Raw genomic sequence first — 25,238 nt, 5'->3', positions numbered from 1 at the left:
TCTTCCCATGACCAGCTGCCTCTTGCCATATCGGTTGTTCGCGGACACCCCTTTATCGCACATCACCAGCAATGAAAATGGCTGCAAGCTCACCGATTCCTTTCTGGGGCAAAGGGGAGCGGTACTCCATCAGGTAATTTAGGTATGGCTTCTCCGAACTTATCTCGTAGTACCTGATGTTCCCGTCGCCCTAGAGATAATGTGAGAGACAAGAGGGCAGTGTTGTATCCAAGAAAAGGGTGTGCTTGGCTCCTGACATGCTATTTGGGCGAAAAGATTTCATGGTCCCCAGGCGATCAACTTGACATTTCAGCTAAAGAATCCTGCCACCGTTCTTAACTCGCTCAAATGCCCGTTTCCATGTGGAGAGCGGTTTCAACAGCCATACATGGGGATCTAGTTATTACACAAGTTTTATTTATAGTCTTGCCCACATACTTAAGACTCTGTAGCAAGGGCAAGAACTCACCTTGCCCAGCACATACAGCATGTGTGTGTCCGAGTCATAGAAAGGAAACAAGAGACCCGAGGACCCGTCCACATCCTCCTCTACTAAAGGCACGGAAAGGTCACCCTGCGTGAGGAAACCAGAAACTACAGCTATAAAGTGGCAAAACACAACAAGAACAACAAATGCAGTTCCAGAAGGATTTAGAGCAGGGGCCGGCAACTTTTGGGGGGGGTCACTGGGCACATAGGGGGTTTGCACCAGTCACAAAATGGCTGCTGTGGGGGGCCTGGCATAAAACAAAATGGCTGCCACATCTAAAAGAGCAGGGAAAGTGACACAAAATGGCGCAGGCATGCCGTGCCCCACATCAGCCACTGTTGTTCTCTCTCATAGAGAGAGGCTCTTTGCACATCTCTGTTCATAATTGCTTTTATTTGTTTGTTTGTTTGTGTGCTTGCTTGCTTGCTTGCTTTCTTGCTGTCCATCTGGCTGGGTTGCCCTAGCCACTCTGGGCGGCTACCAACAACAAAAAAATACTAAAAGCACAATACAACATCACACACTAAAAGCTTCCCTGAACTTCCCTGCCTTCAGATGTCTTTTAAAAAGCACATAGCTGTTTATCTGTCTGACATCTGCTGAGAGGCTGCGCACACACTATATTTGAATGAGCTTTAAAGATTTGGTGTGTGCGCACGGCCTAAACAGCAGAGAGAGACAGAGCTAAAGTGTTGCTCTGTGATGGAACCATTAGCATGGCGAGTGCCTGCAGTGGTTTGCTGAGCAACTCACCTGATCCCATAGTGCAATTTGCCTGTTGTTCCACCTGGATGTCCCCGTGGAGAGCAGCTTTTTCATGTTTCCTAGAAACAAAACTTTATTCACTCTGTGAGACTTGTTGTTTGCTTCCTGCAAGAAGACATGGCATGTTACTCAGAGGAAACCAAGCACACCAAATGCTGCTTCTTTCAGTGAAACTCATCTGCACTTGCCTATTGTCTGAACTTTTGAAAAAACCCCACCATCAAAATTCACAGCATTTGCTTATCTCCCTGTACAGCTGATGCAGCTGATTATTTGGAAGTCATACCAGACTAATTTAAGGTAGGACTGTCAAGGCAGGGCTTGTCAGGCCTCTTTGGGAACGCCTATGTGCTCCTGGGGAACCAACTGATGAATCATCTGAGCTAGAAAACTACATAGAGGACTGTCCTCTTAAAGGCTTCTCTTGCAGGACCCTCTTGCGTATTCCACTTAAATCGGCAGTGTGTACCACAGGCCTTGGGACACAGAAACACCTCACAGGAGCAATGAAGAGGGTAACTGGGAATCAGGATCCCAGGTAGATAAGTGACAGGAGCAAGCCAGCAGTAAATCACACCGTGCCTGTTGGAGTTAACTTTTCATTAGCAAGAATAGGATCTACACAGACTTGGCTAAGCGTCAAGCCTAATGAGCACCGCAGCTCATCCCCAGTAGTTCTTGCCCCATGGATCAATTGCCCAGACTAAAGGTTCCTGTCTCCCCACAGCCGTCTATGTCTCTTTCCCCCCCAAAAAATCGGAGACTGCACCTGCATGCTTTGTTCTTCCCACTTCATGCCTCTTCTGGTTCTGGGAGACCAGGGAGGAGGGTAGCTTGTTGCAGCAGGAGAGGAAGACATCCTTGCTTCTTCCCCAGCCTGACTCATCTCTGCCTCTTGGCCTCCTACTTACCAGCTTCCACTTCTGATTCTGGACTTCTCTCAGCCACAAACTCTCTTAGCACACTAAGCCCTGTTACCCCTTTAGCTTCTGACACCAGCTCTTCCCAATCTTCTCCCTCCGATCACTCACCGTCGTCCCACCACTCCCTAAGCTCTGAGGCTTCTTCCCTGTGTGGTTCCCCAGTGGGTTCTTCCCACTATTCCTCTGAGTCCAACCAGTCCAGGAGAATGCATCAGGCTGGATGCTGAATAATGGGGGGCCCACCAACCCATCTAAGCTTGACTGACACTCCCCACCTGAAAGATAAGGTAACTGCAAGCAGTCAAGTGATTATCTTAATGTCATGGACGGCAGCCAAGTCACCTTCCCACTCCTAAACTGCCTACATCAAGCTAGGTTGACAGCCCATCAGATGTGAAAAAAGTTCTGATTCCAATTCAGAATCAATTCATCATTATTGAGGAGCAGGAGAAGCTAACTTTGGAAGTGCTGCCCAGCTGCAGAACAGAATAAGGCTGTAAAGCCAGTGTGGTGTAGCGGTTAAGAGCGGCAGACTCGTTATCTGGGGAACCGGGTTCGCGTCTCCACTCCTCCACATGCAGCTGCTGGGTGACCTTGGGCTAGTCACACTTCTCTGGAGTCTCTCAGCCCCACTCACCTCACAGAGTGTTTGTTGTGGGGGAGGAAGGGAAAGGAGAATGTTAGCCGCTTTGAGACTCCTTCGGGTAGTGATAAAGAGGGATATCAAATCCAAACTCTTCTACTCTTCTAAATGACAGCAGCTCCAGTTTGGGCCCCCAGATGTAAACCCGGTGTAGGATCTAAGCTAGATCTTCTGCTCTAGACCCTGCTGTCTCAGAGAAAGATGCACCCCACCTCCTGACACGCAGACCTATCCTTCTCCTGTGCACAGGAGAGAACGTCCTTTTAGCCATCTAAAACAAACAGCAAGCGGTCTTCTCTCATGGCGCTAATCAGTCTTACCAGCCCTGCGTACCTGTAAGACAGTTCCTGCGCGTGGGTCAATGACCCTTATTTTCCTGTCCCTGCAGGCCGTGGCTAAGAGGCTCCCGTCTGTGTTGAACGACATGGAAAGAATGACGTCCGTGTGGAAGTGGATTGTCTTCACCGGGGTCTGAATTACAGACTCTTTGGTGTCAAGGTTCCAGATCATGATCTGAAGGCAAAGAGAGGTGCGTCCGTGAATGTTTCCCGAGCTCTCCACCCATAGTGCAGACAAAGCACAAGAAGAACAATGAAGTGACTACTCCCAACGCTATGCAATTTGGACAATCGCATTTCCATGATTTTCCCTGTTCAGCTTGACTGGGCATAGTTTATGCAGCTTCTGCTAGTCACGGGGAAGGACAGGCGGCTGCATGGGGTGCAAATGCTCCAGCCCACGAACACTGAAAACTATATCCAGCAATGAATTCGGCTTGTGAAGTTTCAGGAGGCACTACCACCCACTTTTACTTCATTTCTTTGCAACCATTAAGGACTAGGAAATCCCAATTTGTTGCTGGCTTTGATGAAAATTGAGGTTCTTGTTTGGCATGGATAGTTCAGCTGGTTAGAGCGTGGTGCTGATAATGCCAAGATTGCAGGTTGGATCCTTATGCGGGACAGCTGCATGTTCCTGCATTGCAGGAATTGGACTAGATGATCCTCAGGGTCCCTTCTAACTCGACAATTCTGCGCCTGAATTCTGCAACCAATACCATAATCTGTGGTCTTGCAGAACTGTGGCATATTTATTTGCTATTCAGGCTTATATGGCACTTTGCACAAATAACAACAACAACATGCCACCACCGTACACACAAACACACACATACACATAATCTAAAGAAGCAAGTTGTGGGTGTGGGAATGTTTAGGAATGTGGATGAGTATATATTATTTATATATCTCAATCCCAGCTTGTGTGAGCAAGCTCCAAACTTAGCAGAGTTTACATTCCCTTTTAAAACACAGCAAAAAACGTTTGCATAGGCTTGCTTAAGCCAGCTATATTCCTGGTATATTTCCCCTTGTTCCCTCTTAAAAGCAAAAAGACACAATACAGTACTGATTATTAGATATAATAGTGTTTACTCACGTACATCCAAGAGTCACAGTACAGGCTACAAGGAGGCAGACAAACTTAGATAAATGTATTTACATGCAGTGAAGCTGCTTCCATAAGGGAACAGCCTTCACCCCTGCTTCTCTCAGCTGCAGGCTGAGAGATAGCATGCTGCTTCTTCAAAGGATGAGGCAAAATGGACAGTCTTCTTTGGGATCTTCCTCCCAGGTAAGACCACACCTACTTCTGGTTCCTGTAACTCAGTCCAGGTGAACAGGAAGTTAAGCCTGGAGGACTGAGTTACCTTCATGTCCTCTCTAGGAGTGTTGTGTTTGGCTGCTCTGTGTTTACATCCCACAGTGGGAACATCTTGCTAGGTAATCCTGGGCCAGCTTATCCATTGCCCCCCCCCTTTTTACCCCTCTCTTGCTTTCTGTTATCTATGCATTCTGGGAATAGACTATGGCCACCATTTTTTGGAAGGCAGGAAGTAACTATGAGGCAAAATCCTCTAGCTGTGTGGCAGAGACTTATAACCTCTCATTCATTTCACACACCTCAGATACTCTGCCCAAGACCCCCCATGGAAGCAGAATAGAACAACAGCATGCTGACGCTTGAAATGAAGGTTCACAAGACCCCGACTCACTTTGTAATCATAGCCAGTGCTGAAAAGGATGTTGCTCGCAGTTGGGTGCCATTCAATGAGCCCCACCCTTCGCGAATGACCAAGAAGCTCCTTCTGTGCATCTGTGATGCTTTTGGTGAGTAAGTGGTGAGGAATGTTCCAGACTTTAACCTAAGAGACACGGGAGTGCAGAGTCTTTAAGTCGGCTCTGTTAACACCTGTCATTGGCAGCAGCAATCAGGACTAATAAGTCTTAATCAGTAGTTGAGGGTAAAGGAATGTGGGATGGAGAGATGGTGGCAGAGGGGTAGGTTCAATGTGCACCCAGTGCATATCCAACCCTCACAGTCTAGGAATCCATCCTGTTCCTTGGGTTTCCGCCATGTGTGCCACCAAGTGTCCATGCACAAACAAACGTAACACCAAGTCAAGAGAGATGTTCCATCTGCACAGTGGGAGTTGTGCTTTCCATTGACAAAAAAGGGGGGGTATCTGATCTGTCTCAATTCCTCCATTACCACCTTAGGGTGGAAGGATCTTAAGAAGTTCCGCACTCAACTGAAGTATTTATTTTTGTTTCTCAACCTGCCTCCAAAGAATGGCACTCTGGCCTCGCAACAACCTTATGAACTCAAGTCAAGCTAAACCTGGCTCTAACATCCAAACCCATTGCTCCAACAACAATATCACCTTGTTCCTTTATCAGCTGTCCCTTGGAACCTTCCTAGCAAATGAAGACGCCTTTAGAAATCCGCTCCACTTCCGGGTGGGGAGGAGTTGCGGTGGACCGCAGAGCCGCTCTTCCCACTTCCTGTGGGCGGGGGACTTTGTCCCTCGCAGCTTAGGAAGTCCCCGGCCACGTCAGCAGGCATCCGGCCAATCAGCCGGCTGGGGGCGTGGCCGGGGGCTCCCATTCGCATTGAGTGACCTAATGTTGGGGGAGGGGAGGCCTGGCCATCGCCTGCCCCTCCAAGCTTAAGGGTAGTCCGTTAAAGGAATCCGGGGGGTGTGGGATCTTGTCCGAAGCCCGGGGCGGGGCTAGGGCCATGCCACGACCCCATTGGAACCCAAGGGGAACTCGAGTTGGTCTGAATCGACGGGGCTCCCCTTATCAGTGGTTTACCCTTACTGGACTTCCTGCTCTGCGGGCAGGAGTCAGATATAGTCAGGTCCACTCAATGCCTAAGCCAATACCGCTCACATGCTGTAATCAATAAAGTTGTGGCCAAATTTTTTCCCAATATCATTAACCTTATATTCTGTGTCCTGGTGTCTTTATTTCATTCCCGGGAGGGCGGCTTTGGGGTCTCGACACGCAACTAGTGTAAATATGTTGCTGCCCAGTATCCATCACCATCAAAAACACCCTGATGCAAAATGTGCTTCTCCCTCTCTCTTGAATTCTGAATCACTAACCAGTGTTACGCTAACACCAGCATTTTCAGTGTGGTTATATCCACACTACAACAGGCAACCACAATCGGAAACATATTTGCCAGCTTTGGTTTGAGCTCACCATGGTTAGAACAGTGCTGACTTAACACTAACTATAGCTATGAAAGGAAAGGGGAAGAAGGTGAGCCTATGGGATAATCCCGATCTTCTAAGCATAGTTAGGAAACTGGGCAGCATTCTGTCTGCACCTGACAGGGGTTATATCGCTCCAGAGGTTCCCGAAACTTACAGTGTTATCTTCAGAGCATGAGGCTATTACAAAGTCATCGAAAGGGTTCCACTTAATGTCTAAAACATTCCCTTTGTGCCCACAGATGCGAGGGTAATGCGGGTCAAGTTTTCCTGTCTGGAAACAAACAGAAAGATTTAGTTCCCAAACTGCAACGTCTCTGATAAGGCCTGTGAATCGACACAAAGCAAAAACAGAACTCTCCAGTGTGTCTTGTCCTTCATGGTTTTATCTTGACCCCTTAATGTATCTGTCTCTTGGAGCCATTTCCTACCCATATTAGACCACCAGGATCAACAGTTGCCATAACTTGATTGTGTTCCCTTTTGCAGGGTTTGGATACAAACTACACAGACTAGGGGCTCCTCCAGATGATGTGTTTATTGGGCAGTCATCCTGAGTCGCTTGAACAAAGTACTGTGGAAATGAGACTCACCCAGTCTTTATTGAGCATTCATTCTGATTTGCTTGTGTGGGGTGTTTATACGTCTTTCTGCAAATCATGCATTCATCCCACACTTTTCATTGCATTTCTCTGTCACTTTCCTAACTGCAAAAGGTCTGCTGCTGCTTTTTTTTTTTAAAAAAAGTGGATTCTTGTACTAGGGTGACAGAGTGCACTGGTCTACGTTAATTCTGCAATCCTAAAATTCTTGTATGCACTTGAATCCCTCCCACAAAATACTGATAATCTGGAACCAATCCAGTAGGAAGGACTGAAAACAAAACACATACAAATTTAGGGTGAAGAAAAACATATTTTAGAGCAGCCAAACCAGTCTGAGAATGCCCACACCTTAATGTTTAATATAAACACAGATATTTTTCTCTCCTAAGGCAAACTTTCTGCCAGCTTCCAGCACAGTTGATTTGAAATGGAGGAAAACAGCTGTGGATGGTGCCTATTGGCTAGTTTCTGTGATGCCACAAATGTCATCCACCACCACCACCCATTCCTGATTTACTTCCACAACTTTTTTTTAACATTTGAGGTTTGTTTAGTTTTTGGGTTTTTTTGGATGGTGAAGGATGGACATTTAAATGAATAACCATGTATGTGTGGCTTAGGGAATAAGACAAACCTGATGTATGAAGGGATAGGAAAAATGATGCCAAATTCAGCATGGAAGCAGCTGGAATATATTCTTCTAATGGGTAGGTTGCAAAACTAGACTCCCGCTGCAGATTAAGAACCTGCAATAATAATCTTACACGTGTTTTCAAATACTGTCCGGAAACAGCAAAGGAGAAACAAAATAGAAAATTCTTTCCAGTAGCACCTTAGAGACCAACTGAGTTTGTTCTAGGTATGAGCTTTCGTGTGCATGCACACTTCTTCAGATACACTGAAACAGAAGTCACCAGACCCTTAAATATAGTGAGGGAGTGGGGAGGGGTATTACTCAGAAGGGTGGTGGGAATGGGTGATCAGCTGATAGGTGTGGAAAACCTGTTGACGACTCTTAACGGCTGCAATTAGTCTTGCAGGGAAAGGCAAGGGTGAGATGGCTAAAGATAGCTTTGTTATGTATAATGAGATAAGAATCCAATGTCTTTGTTCAGACCAGGTTTCTCCATGGTTTTAAGTTTGGTGATTAGTTGCAATTCAGCCACTTCTCTTTCCGAAATTTCTTTGTATTAAGACAGAAAAGGAGAGAGGCTCTTGCACATGAATTTCCTTCATCACAAGCAGTAGGAATGTAGCTGTGCACCAAGATCACATCTAGGTTGTGATGTGCAACCCTGCTTGCAACACACACTGAAGATGGGAAGCGTATTTCCATTTGCATCGCAACATAGATAGGAAATGCAAATTTCCAACCGCTGTCGTGGGCTGGGTATACGTTTTTGCTGTGCCTCTATGTGGACTGGAGTCTTAAAATGGCCTCTTACTTAACCTTACATAGAGCTGAACTAAAATATATTTTTCTTATTGTATATATTTTCACCACAAGGGGTCTGTAGCAGACAGGTGTTCTGAGGGGCACTGTAAAGGTTAGAGAGGATTATACTAAATATTTAAGTAAGATTCTGTTGTTGCAGACCATGGTCCTTTGGATTATAACATATATCTATTACATAAAGGAAACACAGGTGATGTGTGGCTGTTTGGAGGACCAAGTTAATACTACACCAACTTTTGGCTACACCGCCACTGGTATATAGCCCTCATAGGTTTTCCCCAGGGTAAAAAAATGGTTAGTAACCCTGTCTTAAAGGAGCAATAACCGATTAAGAGGGCTTTTGGAGAATATCTAAATATTCTCGTGAATTACGAGTCTACCACTCTTAACCACTATACCACACCGGCTCCACCGGGGGTTCCACAAGAGAGCCGTGGGCTCAAAGAGGTTGAAAACCTATGTCTTACTTCATTCAGAAGATGCCCCTCTGTTAAAATGAATGGGCCCTTTGGGTTTTAGGAGGTTCCACCGCCCACCGAGACATACAAACACACAAAACCAGCTGTACCTGACAACCCTGTGTGGTACTTACCTGATTTACTGGTATTACAATAAAGGCTCCTCCACCGGCACATTCGGTCACAACAGCAACGAAATGCGGGTTCACAGCGCAGAAGTGATTGTCGTGAACACTGCGGGTGATAGGCACACAGTCATAGCACTTCTCCTTACTGGCTGCCTTGCCGTAAACGTGGCGGAATTTTGAACTCCGGTACTGAGGGGACCATGACATCTGCAATGAACACAGAGAACGGAACCATGAAGCCACCAGACCGTTCGAGATATCAGATGCAAATGAGGACACTCTCCTATACGTAAGGTAAAAGGTAAAGGTTAAGTCTAGTCAAAGGCGACTATGGCTTTGCGGCGCTCATTTTGCTTTCAGGCCGAGGGAACCGCTGCTTGTCCACAGACAGCTTTCCAGGTCAGGTGGCCAGCAGGACTAAACCGCTTCTGGCTCAACGGAACACCATGATGGAAACCAGAGCGCGCGGAAAAGCCGTTTACCTTCCCACTGCAGTGGTAACTATTTATCTACTTGCACTGGTGTGCTTTGGAACTGCTAGTATGTATATGTATTTATATACATCCCAGCAAACCCTCAGTGAGTTAGGGGCTTCCCCTGCATGCAAAGACTGGCTCTGGTGGACTGAGCAGACGGGGTACTAATGGTAGGTCCAACGGTCAAGAAGGTGGTTTCTACACAAGCTGTAGAGAGAAGTGAGGGGCAGGTGGGGCTTGTCAACCTCAGAAGGCAGCCCATCTAGGAGAAGGAAAACTCTTGATACGAGACCTCTGCCACCTTGTGGGATATCGGGGAAAGAAAAGGCTATGGAGTAAACCCTACACAAATCCAGAGTGGAGTCCCTAAGACGGTTGGATGGCGCCTTGCAGGCCTCCTTCTTGCAACTCCTGAAGCCAAGCCGGTGCCAAACGTATTGCTCTGCTTTCCTTTGGACCACATCAGTGAAGTCGAGAGAGGGGTCTTGTCGTCTGGGCAGCCCAGGACCTCCAGACACACTGCCAAGCCTTGTGCCCCAGGGAGGTCACTTCAGTGCCGCTAACACAGTGCTTTGACTTCACTCCATTGTCTCTTGAGACAGACGGATGCCAGCAATATAATATACTGGGGAATCCCTTGTAGATGACTGCAGCACCTGGAAACAGTAAGTCAGGTTGTGTACCCACAGCAGTGACCAGAAGGAGGAATGACTTGCTGGGAGGAGTGCAGAAAGAAGCAGTGCCATGGTACACCTGCAGCAGCACAACCGTAGGACACCTACAACTGCCCCACCTGCAACAAAACATGTCTCTCCTGTATTGGTCTCTACAGCCACAGCAGGCACTGTAGCTTCTCAGTGGCTTGACTTCTAGTGGTTTGACTCTTCCATTGTCTCCCGAGACAGACGGATGCCTATTCTTACATCAGTTATCACTGCCTTAGTTTGTCTGTCTCACACACTCGCATCCTGACACACTGTTGAACATTCATCCCTGATTACTGTATCCATTTATCCCATCTATCCTGAGCTGACTTTTGAAGCAGTTGTGTTAATCTGAGGTTTCAATCTAATGCACGCTTACTTGAGTGTAAGCCAAACCGAACACGATGGGAATTCTTCCAAGGGACTTTCTTCCAACTTTCATAGGCTTGCGTTGCTAGTTTTCCTATTTTTTTTATTAAAAAAATAAAAATAAAAATGTTTGATAGAACGTTTATTCCCACAGTGGATCTGGTTTTTAAACATTACAGAATAGCTGCAACTCAGATGCACCAGCAACATTTGCTTTCTGGATAGGCAGTTACAGGGAGGGGGGTGCAGAAGGGAAGCTGAATGAATACCAGGGAACATGTATGCATTGCAAAAACGCCCCTTAAAAATTCCCCCTAAAGGAAAGCCAGGACAAAATAGAGGCAGTGATTAAGGATAGATACCATAAAACAGTCTGATCTGCCAACTCTCCCTAGTTAATAAAGACAATTAGAACACATGTACCAAACTAAATTAGCAGGGCAAAGGGCAGCAGTGATCTGAGGTAGGAAATTTTCCATTTCATATAGTAAGTTCATTAGTAACAATGAATTCCGATTGCAAATACAGTGTCAGGCCGGTTTGGCGGTTTCGAAGCTTTTAGCTTTGGCTGCTAAAACAAGGAAAACCAATCATGCTAAATTAGATCATTCTCCAGGACATCAAATAATTTCCCAATGCAAATTACCCTAAATTTTTCCAATTCAATATTTCCTAGAAAACCCACATCACCGTTGAGGAGACAGGCATACTATTAAACTCTTTCAATAGTGCCCCCCCCCCCACAACCAGCTTCCTCTCAGCTTCACAATCAGAATAAGATGAAAATGCCAGCAGACCTTATTCTCCTATCTCCTGTCATTGCAGTGATTTTATTTTAAATAAAAAAAAAAACAAAATAAAACAAAACTTTAAAAAGCTCAAAACTGCTCTGGGGATTGGAGAATAAGCAACTTCTTGATGACATCACGGGTGCTTGCCAATCAGAGCTTCTGCTGTCGGTTTGCAGAATTGTGGTTCCCGCCCATCTCCCTTCAGGACTTGACCTTGAACAGAAAAGTTCCTTTTGCACTGAATGTAGCAAGGGCACTTCCAAACTAACGCCACTACTTGGGGGGGGGGGGAATGTTATGTGTATCTCCACCTTCAGTCTGTTTAGTTTTGAGTTTCAGACTGAAGGTGGGAAACTACGTGGTTCAGGTAGCTGGCCTGATCCAGAAGGGCAATTCTTAAATTTGTATGCTGATAATAATAATAATTATATAATTTATACCTGCCCATCTGGCTGGGTTTCCCTAGTTTCATGCTTAGCTCATTTAAGAACAGTTTCATGGGATGCTGCTACAATGGCATGCTGCTGCTGTTGACTGCATTCTTCCTCAAATAATGCAAACATTAAAAGAGAGTTGGGGGGGGGGATACAGCCATGAACTACCAAGCCATATGCAGCCCACCAGTCACATATTATGGCCTGCCAGGTGTGTGTGACAACTCCTTCCAGCTTTCATTCTAAACAGCAGGTTTATCAGGCTCCTGGTGAGCCACCATACATTCACAGCAGGCTATCAAAATTTGCCCCAACATTGAACCTTAAAACATTACTGGCACATAAAATAACCCGGGAACGAACTGCATTTAATGCTAGCCCAATGCCCCCCCCCAAAAGCCTGGCAAAGCAAGAAGCTTTTACTAGATTTCTCAAAGACCCAACAGAATGGACTCAACAGTCCTGTCCCCATTCCAGGAGGAAATTTTGGAAGAAGGTGCCATGACCAAAAGGTCCCTGCTCCTTGCAGTCTCTCACTTTACCACTCCTAGTGAGTTTTCTGGAGCAGAGGACTCATTTGATGAACTGAGCATATGGAGCTGATAAGAAGGTTTTATGGCAGTTTTTCTCAACCTTGAGTCCCTAGCTGTTGTTGGACTACAACTCCCATCATCCCTGTCCGCTGGTCCTGCTAGTGGGGAGCAGGAAGAGGATGCTGACGAGGGGTGTAGCCATGATGGGGACCCACCAGGGGCAAGTCGGGTATGGGAAAGGTGAGGTTGGGGTTGTGGGATGTATTAATGGGATGACAGAGGTCGGCAAGGAGGTGGGGCTCAGTGTGCAGCAGCCAGAGGAACAGGACCCTTCATCACAGCCAGAGGGCCCCCCGCCTCCACAAACAAGGTGGGCCCTGAAGCATAGGAGCAGCAGGAGGTACGCTCTGGGAGCCTGAGACAGGCAAGGACACACTGTCAAGTTTCGGATTTGAAAATAAGGGATCAGCAGTCTCACCTATCCCGGGGACAGTCACATGTCAGTGGTGGGCGGAGCCAGAAGCAAAAGTGGGCGGAGCAGCAATGGAAACTCCAAGCGGGCTCGGAGCGGAGCAAAGAGGAGGGCAGCCATGTGCTCCGTGCGATGGAGCCCCATCGTCTTCTTGTCTGATCCCATCAAAACAGGACAGGAAGCAGCAGCTGCTCAAAGGCAGCCAGGCTCCGCCCGCCAGCTAACCCTATTGGCCGGCTGAGGGGCTTGGCAGCAACGGATAGGGGCTGGTGCAGGGGGAGGAATACACCCCCCTGTAAGCACGGGAAACGGCTCCCACTTGCTTTGAGGGCTGAGGCTTTTCTCTCCAAGTAGGCGAGTTCTTCCCACCCAGTCCCTGGCCAGCAGGGGAGGAGCTGCTTCCATTAAAAATGGGAAATTTAAGGGAAATAAAAAATAAGGGAGAGCAGTGGGAAACTGCTTGAAATAAGGGAGAATCCCAGGGAAAACGGGATACTTGACAGCACTGACACACAGCCCAGCTCACTAGCTGGCCAGGAGGGGCTCATTAGCCCTGGGAGGAGGGGTGTGGTTCCTCAAGTAGATTAGGCTCAAGACAGGTGAGGGTCACGTGCCTCGCCAAGCCCAGGTGCTACCATCAAAACTCAAGAGAGAAAAGGGGAGCAGAGCTGAGGTGCTCTGTTTGCTCAACTGCCCATGTTGATCGACTTCGGCTTGGATGCTCCAAGATCTCTGCTGGGACTGTGCTTTGTGTTTGACTCTGGACTGTGTGTTTCTTGACTGTTGGACTTTCCCATATGTGGCTGTGCTTTAGTTCTTGCCTGGAGGGTCATATTTTGCTCCCAAGCCTAAGGGGATTCTACTTCAGGCACAGGCAAACTCGGCCCTCCAGATGTTTTGGGACTACAACTCCCATCATCCCTGACCACTGGTCCTGTTAGCTAGGAATGATGGGAGCTGCAGTCCCAAAACATCTGGAGGGTCGAGTTTGCCTGTGCCTGCTCTACTACTATCAATTTATGCGTCTCCTTTGCACGATCAGTAGTTTTGGCCTGCCTTTAAGACAGGTTTGTTTATCTTGGCCTTCAGATGACAATTGTTGTCATGAGCCTTCTATTCCTTTCTTGCTAGATTATCAATTTGACTGTTTTTAGTTCAAACTTAATTTAGATTTGTTTACAGTTGTATCTATTTTCTAACGCATGCTACCTTGGACTCCTTCAGGAGGAAGGAGAGGGCAGAAGTAAGAATAAGAAGCAATTTACCGTGGTAATTCCCAAAACAGTTGTTGCTGGATGGCCATCTGTCACAAAGCGTCTCCACCCCCATCGTTCAGCCCGGACATTGAGGTCCAGCTCCGAGGGCCTTCTGGCAATTCCCTCACTGTGAGAAGTGAGGTTACAGGGAACTAGGCAGAGGGCCCTCTCAGTAGTGGTGCCCGCCCTGTGGAACACCCTCCCATCAGATGTCAAGGAAACAAACAACTATCTGACTTTTAGAAGACGTCTGAAGGCAGCCCTGTTTAGGGAAGATTTTAATGTTTGATGTTTTACAGTGGGTCACCCTGCATAACGCGGGTGTGCATATCCCGAACACACGGAGAAAAACCGGAAGTAGCACGATTTGAGCGCTTCTGCGCATGCGCAAGGTGCGCAGAAGCATTCTGCGCATCCGGGGATCACATGCACTCCGAAAACGCTTCCGGGTTGCAGGTGTTCTTAACTCGAAGATCCGCAACCCGGGGTGTTTGTAACCCGGGGTTCCACTGTATCGTGTTTTTAATATTCTGTTGGGGGCAGTCCAGAGTGGCTGGGGAAACCCAGCCAGATGGGCGGGGTATGAATAAATTAATTTATTATTATTATTATTATTATTATTATTATTATTATTATTGTTATTATTATGCTTTAGTTGAGATTCCTGCATTGGACCAGATGACCCTCAGGATCCCTTCCAACTCTACAATTCTATGATTCTAGGGGTTTTTCAAGGCCAGCATCTTGAACTATGTTTGAAAACTGACAGCCAACCAGTAAAGATCTTACAATACAGGTATAATATGCTCTATGCAGCTGACTCAGCCAACCGCCAGGCAGCTGCACTTTTGGACCAACTGAGCAGTTCAAATAAGGCAGCCTTGAAAGGAAGCCACACACAGAATGCATTGCAAAAAAATTGAACCAGGAAGCTAGCTGAGAATGTAAGGCAGCTGCCAGGTCCTTACGAGGGCAAAGTAGAAATGCATACCATGATGCTGAATAAGATAAAAAAAAATCAAAAGCATATTGTGACTTGAAGAGGTCAAGTACTTTGCCAAGCAGAGCCGGAGGCTAAGCTCAAACATCTCTCTTAATCCCACTGTACGCAGTGTGACTGTGAATAGGTGATCCTTTACACAGCAAAAAGGAATTCAACCAGATTTCCTGGCACTGAACGGAGAAGAGATGGTTATCTCTCTTTCAGAAAGTAGAAGGCTGTTTGCCCCTAAGCGTTGTAGACATGTTTTTGCCAAATTATCTGCATATATGTTTGTTTATATCGGTGTAGTCTAGAAGCCCATTAAACGGGAGGAGGTGTTGCTACATCGCTGCATGTTGGGAAAGTTTCCAGGCACCGGCAATATGTCATAAATAACTAGGAGGAGGGATGTGTGGGTAAGCCAGCTAGTGTTTGTTGGTTGTTGTTGTTTCGCGGACTAGCAACTTTTGTAGACTTATTTGCACAGCTGTATGAGAAAGAGGAGAAGAGAAGAGAAAAGGGGGAGGAATGTATATGAAAACACAGCAGTAAGGAAAGCTGCATCTCTCTCTCTCTGTCTGTCTGTCTGTCTCTCTGTCTCTCTCTGTCTTTTTGTTTGTTTGCTGATGTTTCTAAAAGCACTCAGTTTCTCTGTTAATTACACCAGCCCCTTCCACTATCTCATTGTTGATTTACAGGATGAATATTCCTCCCAGAAGAGTGCCATGATTCTGCAGTTCCCTACTCCAAAATATGGCACTGATCATGCCCTGAAGGCTTAAATCTCCCCATCTTTTTCCACCCTAGCCTCGAAGAGCTGCTGGCTCTCTAACCACCTCCATTCTTCCTTCCAGCATCATGTGGCATGATGCTGGAAGGAAGAATATGGTACCAGGTGTCCGAATATGGTACCATATTCTTCCTTCCAGCATATGGTACCATATTCTTCCTTCCAGAATATGGTACCAGGTGTCCGAATGTCCCATCACATCAAGGGATCCTTGCCTATGGAAAACTAGCATGTCAGGGAAGAGTTCTGCTCCCTGAAGGGCTAGTTTTCTGTAGGCAAAAAGGAAGCAAAACCAAATCAAAACACCGCAAGATTACAGAACTATGGCCTCTTTCTTAAAACCACCAACCAGAAAATGGATATAATGGGTTAAACAGAAGTAAAGTTAAGATCCAGTTACTCTACTCTGTACGTTTGGTAGCCTTTTCGCCCATTTTAGTCACTGGTGTCCGAAGCATGTGAAAATGTTTTTGAATGATAACATTTCAGCTCATTATTTCTCTTTTTTCACCTTGGAAAGTAGATCCACAGCATGCTATTTATTTTGCACAGGCAAGTGAAATCTGAGACAAGTACATTGTAGATTAGTCTTCAAAATTGCCAAGAGGTTATGCTAAGGTTGCCTTTCCATTCCTTCCTTCACCGCTCTCCCTTTACTGGCTCCCTCACACTTAAGAAATATAAACTGTAAGCTCCTCAGGGCAGAGACCTGTCTTTCTGGCTTGTGTTGCACCAGGCCTGTACAACGTGTGATCCATCAATCCAAACCCAGTCCACAACCAGAGCAATAAACTTCCTGGGTTTGCTTTCGCTGTGTACCTTAGAGGGCAAGTTATTAGGCTATTGGCAAGTCATAATACATAACTGAGAGGGTTGGCGGTGAGAGCAGGAATTGTCTGGCTTGCCCAAGTGGTTTTTAAACCAAATGATGTGCAGAATTCACCATCCAGCTGCAGCTCCTCATAAGGGGGGGGGGGGGGATAAAAAATATCACCTGCTAATGACTGCAAATCAAGTTGTTCCTCAAGGCACAAGAGCAGGCCAGGCAGGATTTTTTTCAGCCATATATTGTGAGCTGACAGTTTGCCCTGTTCTTTCAGCCTCAGGCAGGGAGCAAAACCAGGAAGCTTGAACATTGCGCCAGAGGGCTGCCTATATGACCGGTGGACCACAAATTGTGTAAGCCGGTATTACATTGTACGGCACTAAATGCATAAATAATAAAAACATTTTTTTCCCTCTAAACCACTTACCTTTCATTTATTTGCAATCTGTTTTCAACAAATTAAGCGTTTCGAGGAGATCCTGCAAGTTATTGTTCTGTCGCTTGCGTGAAAATAAATTTATAAAAAAGGCTGACAGATTTTTGTTTGTTTCTGTTAATGACAAGAAAGCGAAGGAAAAGAACCAGGAAAAGAGGTAAGTTCAGCAACCCATGCGGGCTGCACACGTCTGCCCTCAGCCTGCGCCATCAGGTGTGTGTATGGAGGCAAACAAAACAATGAAATTGGAACCTGAAACCTTGTCCGGTTGGGCGTGGCCATAGTTGCCTCCCTGCCAGTCAGGTGAATCAGCCCTGTGTGCAGTTCTCTGCATGTTTACCTGTGACCTCAGGGTATCAGTTACCAACCCTCAGTCTGTTTGGTTAACCTGCTTGAGGGCAACCGCCGAAGCTCAAGTATAATGCTCAAGGGCTTCCACAAACACAGATTTCTCCTCAAGACAGAGGCACACATTGGCCTAACCAGTTTCCTGTATGTCGCAGGTTCCGATTTCATTTATTTTCTCTTTCATTTTTATTTCCCGTTTCTGATACTGTCAAAGGCAGAAGCAGAATTAAAGCAAGATAGACTCCTTCAGTGCAGGAGTGGGGGAACTTTATTTCACCCTGGGGGCCATATTCCCTTATGGATAGCCAAGCCAGGGGTTGGCAGGTCTTGAGGCTAAAGTGGCAAAAAAAAAAAAAGATATAGTACCAATCAGGGTCACGAGTTCGAACCCACACTGGGCCATTGCAGGGGGTTGGACCAGATGACCCTCGTGGTCCCTTCCATACAATTCCATGATACCACTTTACTACTTCCACAAAGACTCATGGGAGCTGTAGTTTGTTAAGGGTGCTTGGAGTTGTCAGGCTGCCCCTCAAAGAGCCACAATTTTCGGAGTGGTTTGACCCTTATCTTCCACTTTTGGACTTTTATCAAAATTACAAAAGAACTTATTTACATATGCAACTACGGCCGCATGGACACTACAAGCACAACACTGGAAAGAAGAAGGTGTCCCAACTAAAGAAGACTGGCAAGTTAAATTAATGGAATATGCTGAAATGGCAAAACTGACAATGAAATTAAGAAGCAGAGATGACCATGAATTTAAGGAAGAATGGAAGATGTTTATTGCATATATACAGAAGCATTGTACACAGGTTAATACATTAGCAGGGTTTTAAAAGTATTTGTAATTTTACAATGAATGGATAATAGTGATTTAAATATGTTATAATTTTAATAATGGACATGCAGCATGTTGGAACCAGGGAAGGGACTAGAGGGAAGTCAATTTGTCTTGTTTTGTTTTTGTATTGGGGTGTGTTTTTTTGGAAAACCAATAAAATAATTATTAAAAAACAACAACAAACAGTTGACCCTTATTTTCCAATCGCTCTCTAGATCTGTGAAGGGGTTAGGGGTCTCCTAACAACTCTCGGCACCCTTAACAAACCACAACTCCCAGGATTCTTTGCGGGAAGCCATGACTCAAGTGGTGAGATCCTGCAGTGCAGATAAGGCCTTACTTTCAAGGGGGTGGGAAGCATGTGAACATTATTGTGATGTGCATGCCCCTTTCTAACCTGCTGCCACAGCCATGGCTCATTTCCCCCCCTCATGAATATCAAAGATTTCCAGAAGGATCAGGTGTCGTTGCCTTTACACCGAGTCAAACTATTGATCCATGTATCTCAGTGCTGCATACACCAGCCTTCCCCAATCTGGCACCCTCCAAATGTTTTCAAATCCCATCAGCACTAGCCAGCATGGCCAACGGTTAGGGATGATGGGAGTTGGAGAGGACAGCAGATCGAGAAAGGATGCTATAGACTGAGTGGCAGCCAACTCTCCAAGGTTTCAGAAAGCCTTACCTGGAGAGGTTAGGGCTTGAACCTAGCGCCTTTTGCGTGCAAATAACGCACTGAACCGCTGAGCTACTATGAGGCCTTCCCTCATAGATCACTGCTGGAAAGTTTGGTCTAACGTATTATTATTATTTATTAAATTTATATACTGCCCTATACCTGGGGGTCTCAGTGCGGTTCACAGAATAAAATCAAGATATTAAACCATAAAATACCTAATAAAAATAAAAACAACCCCCCCTTACAAAAAAACACATTTTAAAAGGGCATAGGATGTAAATCAGATCAACCAAAGGCCTGGTTAAAAAGGAACGTTTTTGCCTGGTGTCTAAAAGTGTATAATGAAGGCGCCAGGTGAACTTCCCTGGGGAGAGCATTCCACAGACAGGGAGCCACTGCAGAGAAGGCCCCTTCTCGTGTTGCCACTCTCTGGACCTCTCAAGGAGGAGGCACATGAAGGAAGGCCTCAGAAGATGATCTCAGGGTCCGGGTAGGTTCATATGGAAAGAGGCTGTCGTTGAGGTATTGCGGTCCTGAGCCATTTAAGGCTTTGTAGGTCAAAACCAGCGCTTTGAACTGGGCCCGGAAACTAATTGGTAGGCAGTGCAGTCGGACCAGGATTGGTGCAATATGTTCAACCCGCCTTGCTCAGGTGAGCAACCTGGCCGGCCGAAGTTTCCGCAAGATCTTCAGAGGCAGCCCTACGTATAACATTGCCATTAGACTCTTCTCACAGACAGACACAGATCTTCCTTACACATTTACTACCCTAGGATGATGCAAGCCTCTGCTGGCAAACATTTCCAGAAAGATGCTGACTTTGTAGTCAGTACGGATTTGCTGAACAGGACGTTTAACGCACGGTCAGCAAGCCGGCTCTCTCCTTTCTGGAGAGGGCTAGCGGCTGTCCTGTCCTAACACACAGGGAGTTTCACAGTTCAGACACTGTACTTATTCTCAGTTACTTCCCGACAGCTTACTAGTACTTCCTCTTCCCTGTGTCTTGCCTTCTTTTGACAGGGCACATGAACTGCCAGCGTTCCTCACTGCATGTTGCATGAGAAATATATATAAGCTGTCGGAAAATTCATCTGAGACCCAAATAAATACAGCAGATTTTGTGGTTTAATCATAGAATTGTAGAGTTGGAAGGGACCCTGAGGATCATCTAGTCCAACCCCCTGCAATGCAGGAATATGCAGTTACCTCATCTGGGGATTGAACCTGCAACCTTGGCGTTATCAGCATGACGTGAGCTTATCCCACTGAGTTATCCAGGCTATTGATAATAATCCTCATCTTGTTCTTTCAACTGCTTCCTACCATGCAGGGACAACAGCAAACCCCAATAACTGAATCATCTTTGTTTCCTATTGCCGGTAGGTACAAATTTGCAAGGGGGGGGGAACAGTTCCCCTATGACAACGCTGGCTGTTGCAACCACTGCTCTAGAGGAAATGCATTGAAAGAATTGCATGATTCACCATTACTTAACAGAGACTGATTCTGCTAGCTGACAAATGCCCCCTGGTGGTCAATTTCACTGTGTACAAAAACAATCCCCTTCAAAATGTAATATTTTACAAGTTTCTGCTTCCTGAGGAGAGCTTTCCAAAGGTCAGGATTTGCTTATTTGTTTGAATAAGTGAACCCTGATGCCTTAAAGGCAGAACAGGCAATAAGCACAGATGTACCAATAAACAGTGCCTGTAGTGCAAAGCATTATTGGATGCAGCGCAAAGACTGGACCCCTAGAGCTCCAAAATGTCTCACTCTACCCTTACTTTATCTTCCCAAAGTCAAGCTGTCTCTTGTAATGCTTCTTGCCAAAGGAGGTTAGCCCCGGTTCTCTTGTAAGAGATGATGACACAGTCCAGGACAGTGTTTCCCGTTTTCGGACTACAATTCCCATCATCCCCGACCACTGGTCCTGCTAGCTAGGGATGATGGGAGTCATAGTCCAAAAACAACTGGCGGCCCTTGCTATAATGTGCCTAGAGAATGGAGACTGTTCTGCATAACAGAATAGCACGGTCATTATAACAATTTGTGTTTTTGTATCCGTTCAAGAAGCAATTTAAAATAAGTAAAAATTTCCTAAACCTGTTATGGGCTGAAAAAACAGTAGTGTCAAGCAGCAGGCAGCCAAACTATCTTTGGATAAGCACAGCATGAAAGCAAAAGCCTCTCCTGTTGTTTGAACCCAACAACTGCTATTCAGTAGCGTTTGTCTGAAAGTTGAGGTTCAGCTGAACTATTGGGGGCGGTAAAGGTAAAGGGACCCCTGACCATTAGGTCCAGTCGCGGATGACTCTGGGGTTGCGGCGCTCATCTCGCTTTATTGGCCGAGGGAGCCGGCGTACAGCTTCCGGGTCATGTGACCAGCATGACTAAGCTGCTTCTGGCGAACTACAGCAGCGCACGGAAATGCCGTTTACCTTCCCGCCGGAGTGGTACCTATTTATCTACTTGCACTTTGAACGTGCTTTCGAACTGCTAGGTTGGCAGGAGCTGGGACCGAGCAACGGGAGCTCACCCGGTCGCAGGGATTCGAGCTGCCAACCTTCTGATCGGCAAGCCCTAGGCTCTGTGGTTTAACCCACAGCGCCGCCCGCAGTAGTCAAAGATAAAGTTATCCTCCTCTATGAATGTGTCTAATGCACTTTTAAACTATCTAAGCCAGTAACCATCACTGCAAGTCGTGAGAGCAGATTCCATAAATTAATTCTGCATCGTATGAAGAAACCCTTTCTTTGGTCTGGCTGGAATCTGCTGCCAATCAGCTTCGTGAAGTTCTCGTATTTTATGGCAGAGGGAATAAATTTCATCTCTCTCCACGGTCTCCCTCGGGAGGTTGTGAACTCTCCTTCCTTGGAGGTTTTTATGCACAGGTTGGATGGCCATCTATCTGTCATGGATGCTTCAGCTGAGTTTCGTGCATTGCAAGGGGTTGGACTAGATGACCTTTGGGTCCCTTCCAACTCTACAATTCTATGATTCACCACAGCGCTTGCAACTTTATCAACCTCTACAAGGTCATCAGCTAATATCAGCTAAAACAGGTGTCAGCAACCTTTTTCAGCCGTGGGCCGGTCCACCGTCTCTCAGACCATATGGTGGGCCGGACTATATTTTTTTTTTGGGGGGGGGAATGAAACAAAACAAAACAAAAATCTTCACACCGAAAAAAAGTAATCTAATTTTGAAAAGCAGGGAGCAGTGTCCACTACAACAACTCTGAGATCAGCTATTTTATTTATTCTTTTGTTGTGAAGAATTGTTTTTATCATACTCACTGTGTTAATATTGCTCTCACAGGTTTTTCTTTAGTAAAAAGATAAGTAAGAGAACAAGAGAAAAACTCCTTGTGACCACAGAATTTGCAGCCACAGAGGTACAAGAAGAAGCCATTCGCTAGAACCATCATTTCAAGGGTGAACTTTTAAGCCTCTGAGAAATTGGGACTCGTGCAGAGCAGTTCCTTGGCAAGAGGGGCTGAGAACCCAGCTTTCCTCATCCCAGCATTCTGGATCTTCAACAGGAAATAAATAATCATAAAATTTAAGAGACGTAAGGTCAAGGAAAGTAACAGTACCACTCTACCGGTATTTTGCCTTGGTCAGACCACACCATTTCCAGTTCTGAGTGCCACCAGTTAAGAAGAATATTGCCAAGCTGGAATGTGTGCAGAGGAAGACGACCAACATGATCAAGAGTCTGGAAACCAAGCCTTATGAGGAACGTTTGAAGGAGCTTGGTATGTTTAGCCTGGGAAAGAGGAGACTGAAAGGAGATATGATAGCCATCTTCAAGTATCTAAATGGGTGTCACTTGGAAGATGGAGCAAGCTTGTTTTCTCCTGCTCCGGAAGGCAGGACTTGAACCAAAGGCTTCAAGTTGCAAGAAAGGAGATTCCGACTAAACATCAGGAAGAACTTTCTGACAGTGAGAGCTGTTCAACAGTGGAACGGACTCCCTCGGAAGGTCGTGGACTCTCCTTCCTTGGAGGTTTTTCAAGCAGAAGTTGGATGGCCCTCTGTCATGGATGCTTCAGCTGAGATTCCTGCATTGTAGGGGTTGGACTGGATGACCCTTGCGGGTCCCTTCCAACTCTACAATTCTCCGATTCTAAAAAAACCAAAACAATGATGTCACTCCCCTCCCTTAGATTGGTTACTTGAGGACCAGTGGGACATAAGATACCTTCATGTACGCTAAGATGGTATCAGAGTAGAATTGAATACAACTCTTTGCCATTATATGCATGTGCCGCACCTGAAGCGCTGGTTTAGCATCCCTCATTTCGGCATAAACATGACACTAGCAGCTTGGTAGCGCAGGCTCCTGCTGCTTTGCTCCTTTAGGGGCTGCATTACCTAACAAATTGCCAGACACTTGCCACCTGCTCCTTCCTTTCACATCATGACACACTACACTGGAGGCTGTGCCTAAAGGAAGGCTCCTATTGTGTGAAAAGGCAAGCTGCTATAGGACATCTCCTTCTGCCACAATTTTTTTTAAAAAAATCACCTTTGAGGTACCACTTTTCAACTTCAAAACACAAATGATAAAACACAAGCCCAACTGACTAATGCATGCTGTGTGACTATTATTACTAAGCAGTTAAGTCAGGGGTCAGATAACCTTTTTAGCAGGGGGCCAGTCCACTGTCCCTCAAACCTTGTGAGGGGCCGGACTATTTTTTTTGGGGGGGGGAATGAATGAATTCCTATGCCCCACAAATAACCCAGAGATGCATTTTAAATAAAAGGACACATTCTACTCATGTAAAAACACCAGGCAGGCCCCACAAATAACCCAGAGATTCGTTTTAAATAAAAGGACACATTCTACTCATGTAAAAATACCAGGCAGGCCCCACAAATAACCCAGAGATTCGTTTTAAATAAAAGGACACATTCTACTCATGTAAAAACACCAGGCTGGCCCCACAAATAACCCAGAGATTCGTTTTAAATAAAAGGACACATTCTACTCATGTAAAAACATGCTGATTCCCAGACAGTACGCGGGCCGGATTTAGAAGGCGATTGGGCCGAATCTGCCCCCCGGGCCTTAGTTTGCCTACCCATGAGTTAAGTGAACTCATACAAAGCATGGGGTGTATTAGGGGAAGGGTAGCACCTCTGGTGTGGGACACATTGTGCTCCTCCTGGATTAGTTTGTCCACCTTTGGTCTCCACCAAGGTGGCACTCAGCTCTCAGCTGTGGCTCCTGGAAACTGTTAGCATGTGACAGCAGACAAACCGCAGGAAATGACTTTGACTGGCTGGCTAAACCAGGCAAGGGAAGCTGATGGGTCTCAAATCCTCGGTGAGTTAGGGGCTTCCCCTGCATGCAAAGACAGGCTCTGGCAGATTGAGCAGATGAGACTAATAGGGGGTCCAGGGGCATAGGAAGGGAGGTGCGGGGGGTGCGGTCCTCCCCGGGTGTCATCCTTGAGGGGAGTGACAAAATGGCACACTGTGGGGGGGGTGGAACTTACAGCGGGGCCTAGCCTGCAGTGTGCCTGAGCCATGCATCTCTCCTGGGAGTGATGCGGTGGCTCAGGGCCCCCTCGCTGCTCAAAACAGTAGCGTGGGGCTTGCGTCCGCCAGGTGGACTTTGTAGGCAGCTCAGCGCGCCGCCCTCCTGGGCGGATCGCCCGACCCCTGCCGCTCCAGGTGCCGGAGCAGCTAGCTACGCCCTTGAGTGGGTCCAATGGTCAAGAAGGTGGTTTCTGTACGTGCCGCAAAGGGAGGTGAGAGGCAGATGGGGATTGTCGACCTGGGAAGGTAGCCCACCTAGGAGAAGGAAAACTCTGTTCCTAAACCTCCATTGCCTTGCAGAATATCATAAGGAGAATAAAAGGCTAAGGAGCAAACCCTGCACAAATCTGGAGTGGATGGCTCCTTGTACGCCTCCTTTCACCAACTCCTGCAGCGAAGCTGGTGCCAAACATTTTTCTCTGCTTTGCTTTGGGCCACATCAGTGAGGCCAAGAGGAGGGTTGTGAGGGATCCTATCCCCGATCCCTCCCTGTTCGATACTTCCCCTTCTGCAACTCTCCCTATGTTTCACTGACCACTAGGATGAATCCTTCAGTGTTCATATGTGAGATGTCTCAGGGGTACCTCAGGGCTCTACGTTTGAAAACCTCTTGCCACCTTATGGGATCTCCCTCCCAGGGTTCCCACCTACTGCAGATTGCCTTCACTTTAGGCAACTACGTTGCACACTTGGTTTCACTGTCCAGCCCTCTGTATGAC

At 46.5% G+C, this 25,238-nt stretch overlaps 1 protein-coding gene across 2 annotated transcripts in view; it reads right to left on the bottom strand.

Annotated features, from left to right (window-relative positions):
* Positions 1–25,238, bottom strand: part of CORO2A (coronin 2A) — a 58,675-nt gene that overhangs the window by 7,803 nt on the left and 25,634 nt on the right. The window contains exons 1-8 of one of the 2 annotated variants that reach the window (XM_033173338.1): positions 17,088–17,169; positions 9,034–9,234; positions 6,538–6,654; positions 4,875–5,024; positions 3,155–3,334; positions 1,244–1,360; positions 470–574; positions 94–190 (exon numbers count right to left, since the gene is read on the bottom strand). In XM_033173338.1, the coding sequence (XP_033029229.1) occupies positions 94–190; positions 470–574; positions 1,244–1,360; positions 3,155–3,334; positions 4,875–5,024; positions 6,538–6,654; positions 9,034–9,234 (967 nt within the window). In that variant the 5' untranslated portion in view covers positions 17,088–17,169. Of the gene's footprint in view, positions 1–93; positions 191–469; positions 575–1,243; positions 1,361–3,154; positions 3,335–4,874; positions 5,025–6,537; positions 6,655–9,033; positions 9,235–17,087; positions 17,170–25,238 lie in introns of those variants that run through there. The other variant, XM_033173337.1, reaches the window with a different exon arrangement.

This window comes from Lacerta agilis, chromosome 16 (genome assembly GCF_009819535.1).
Source record: "Lacerta agilis isolate rLacAgi1 chromosome 16, rLacAgi1.pri, whole genome shotgun sequence".
Classification (NCBI taxonomy): Eukaryota; Metazoa; Chordata; class Lepidosauria; order Squamata; family Lacertidae; genus Lacerta; species Lacerta agilis.
This window is presented reverse-complemented; position numbering and strand designations above follow the sequence as displayed.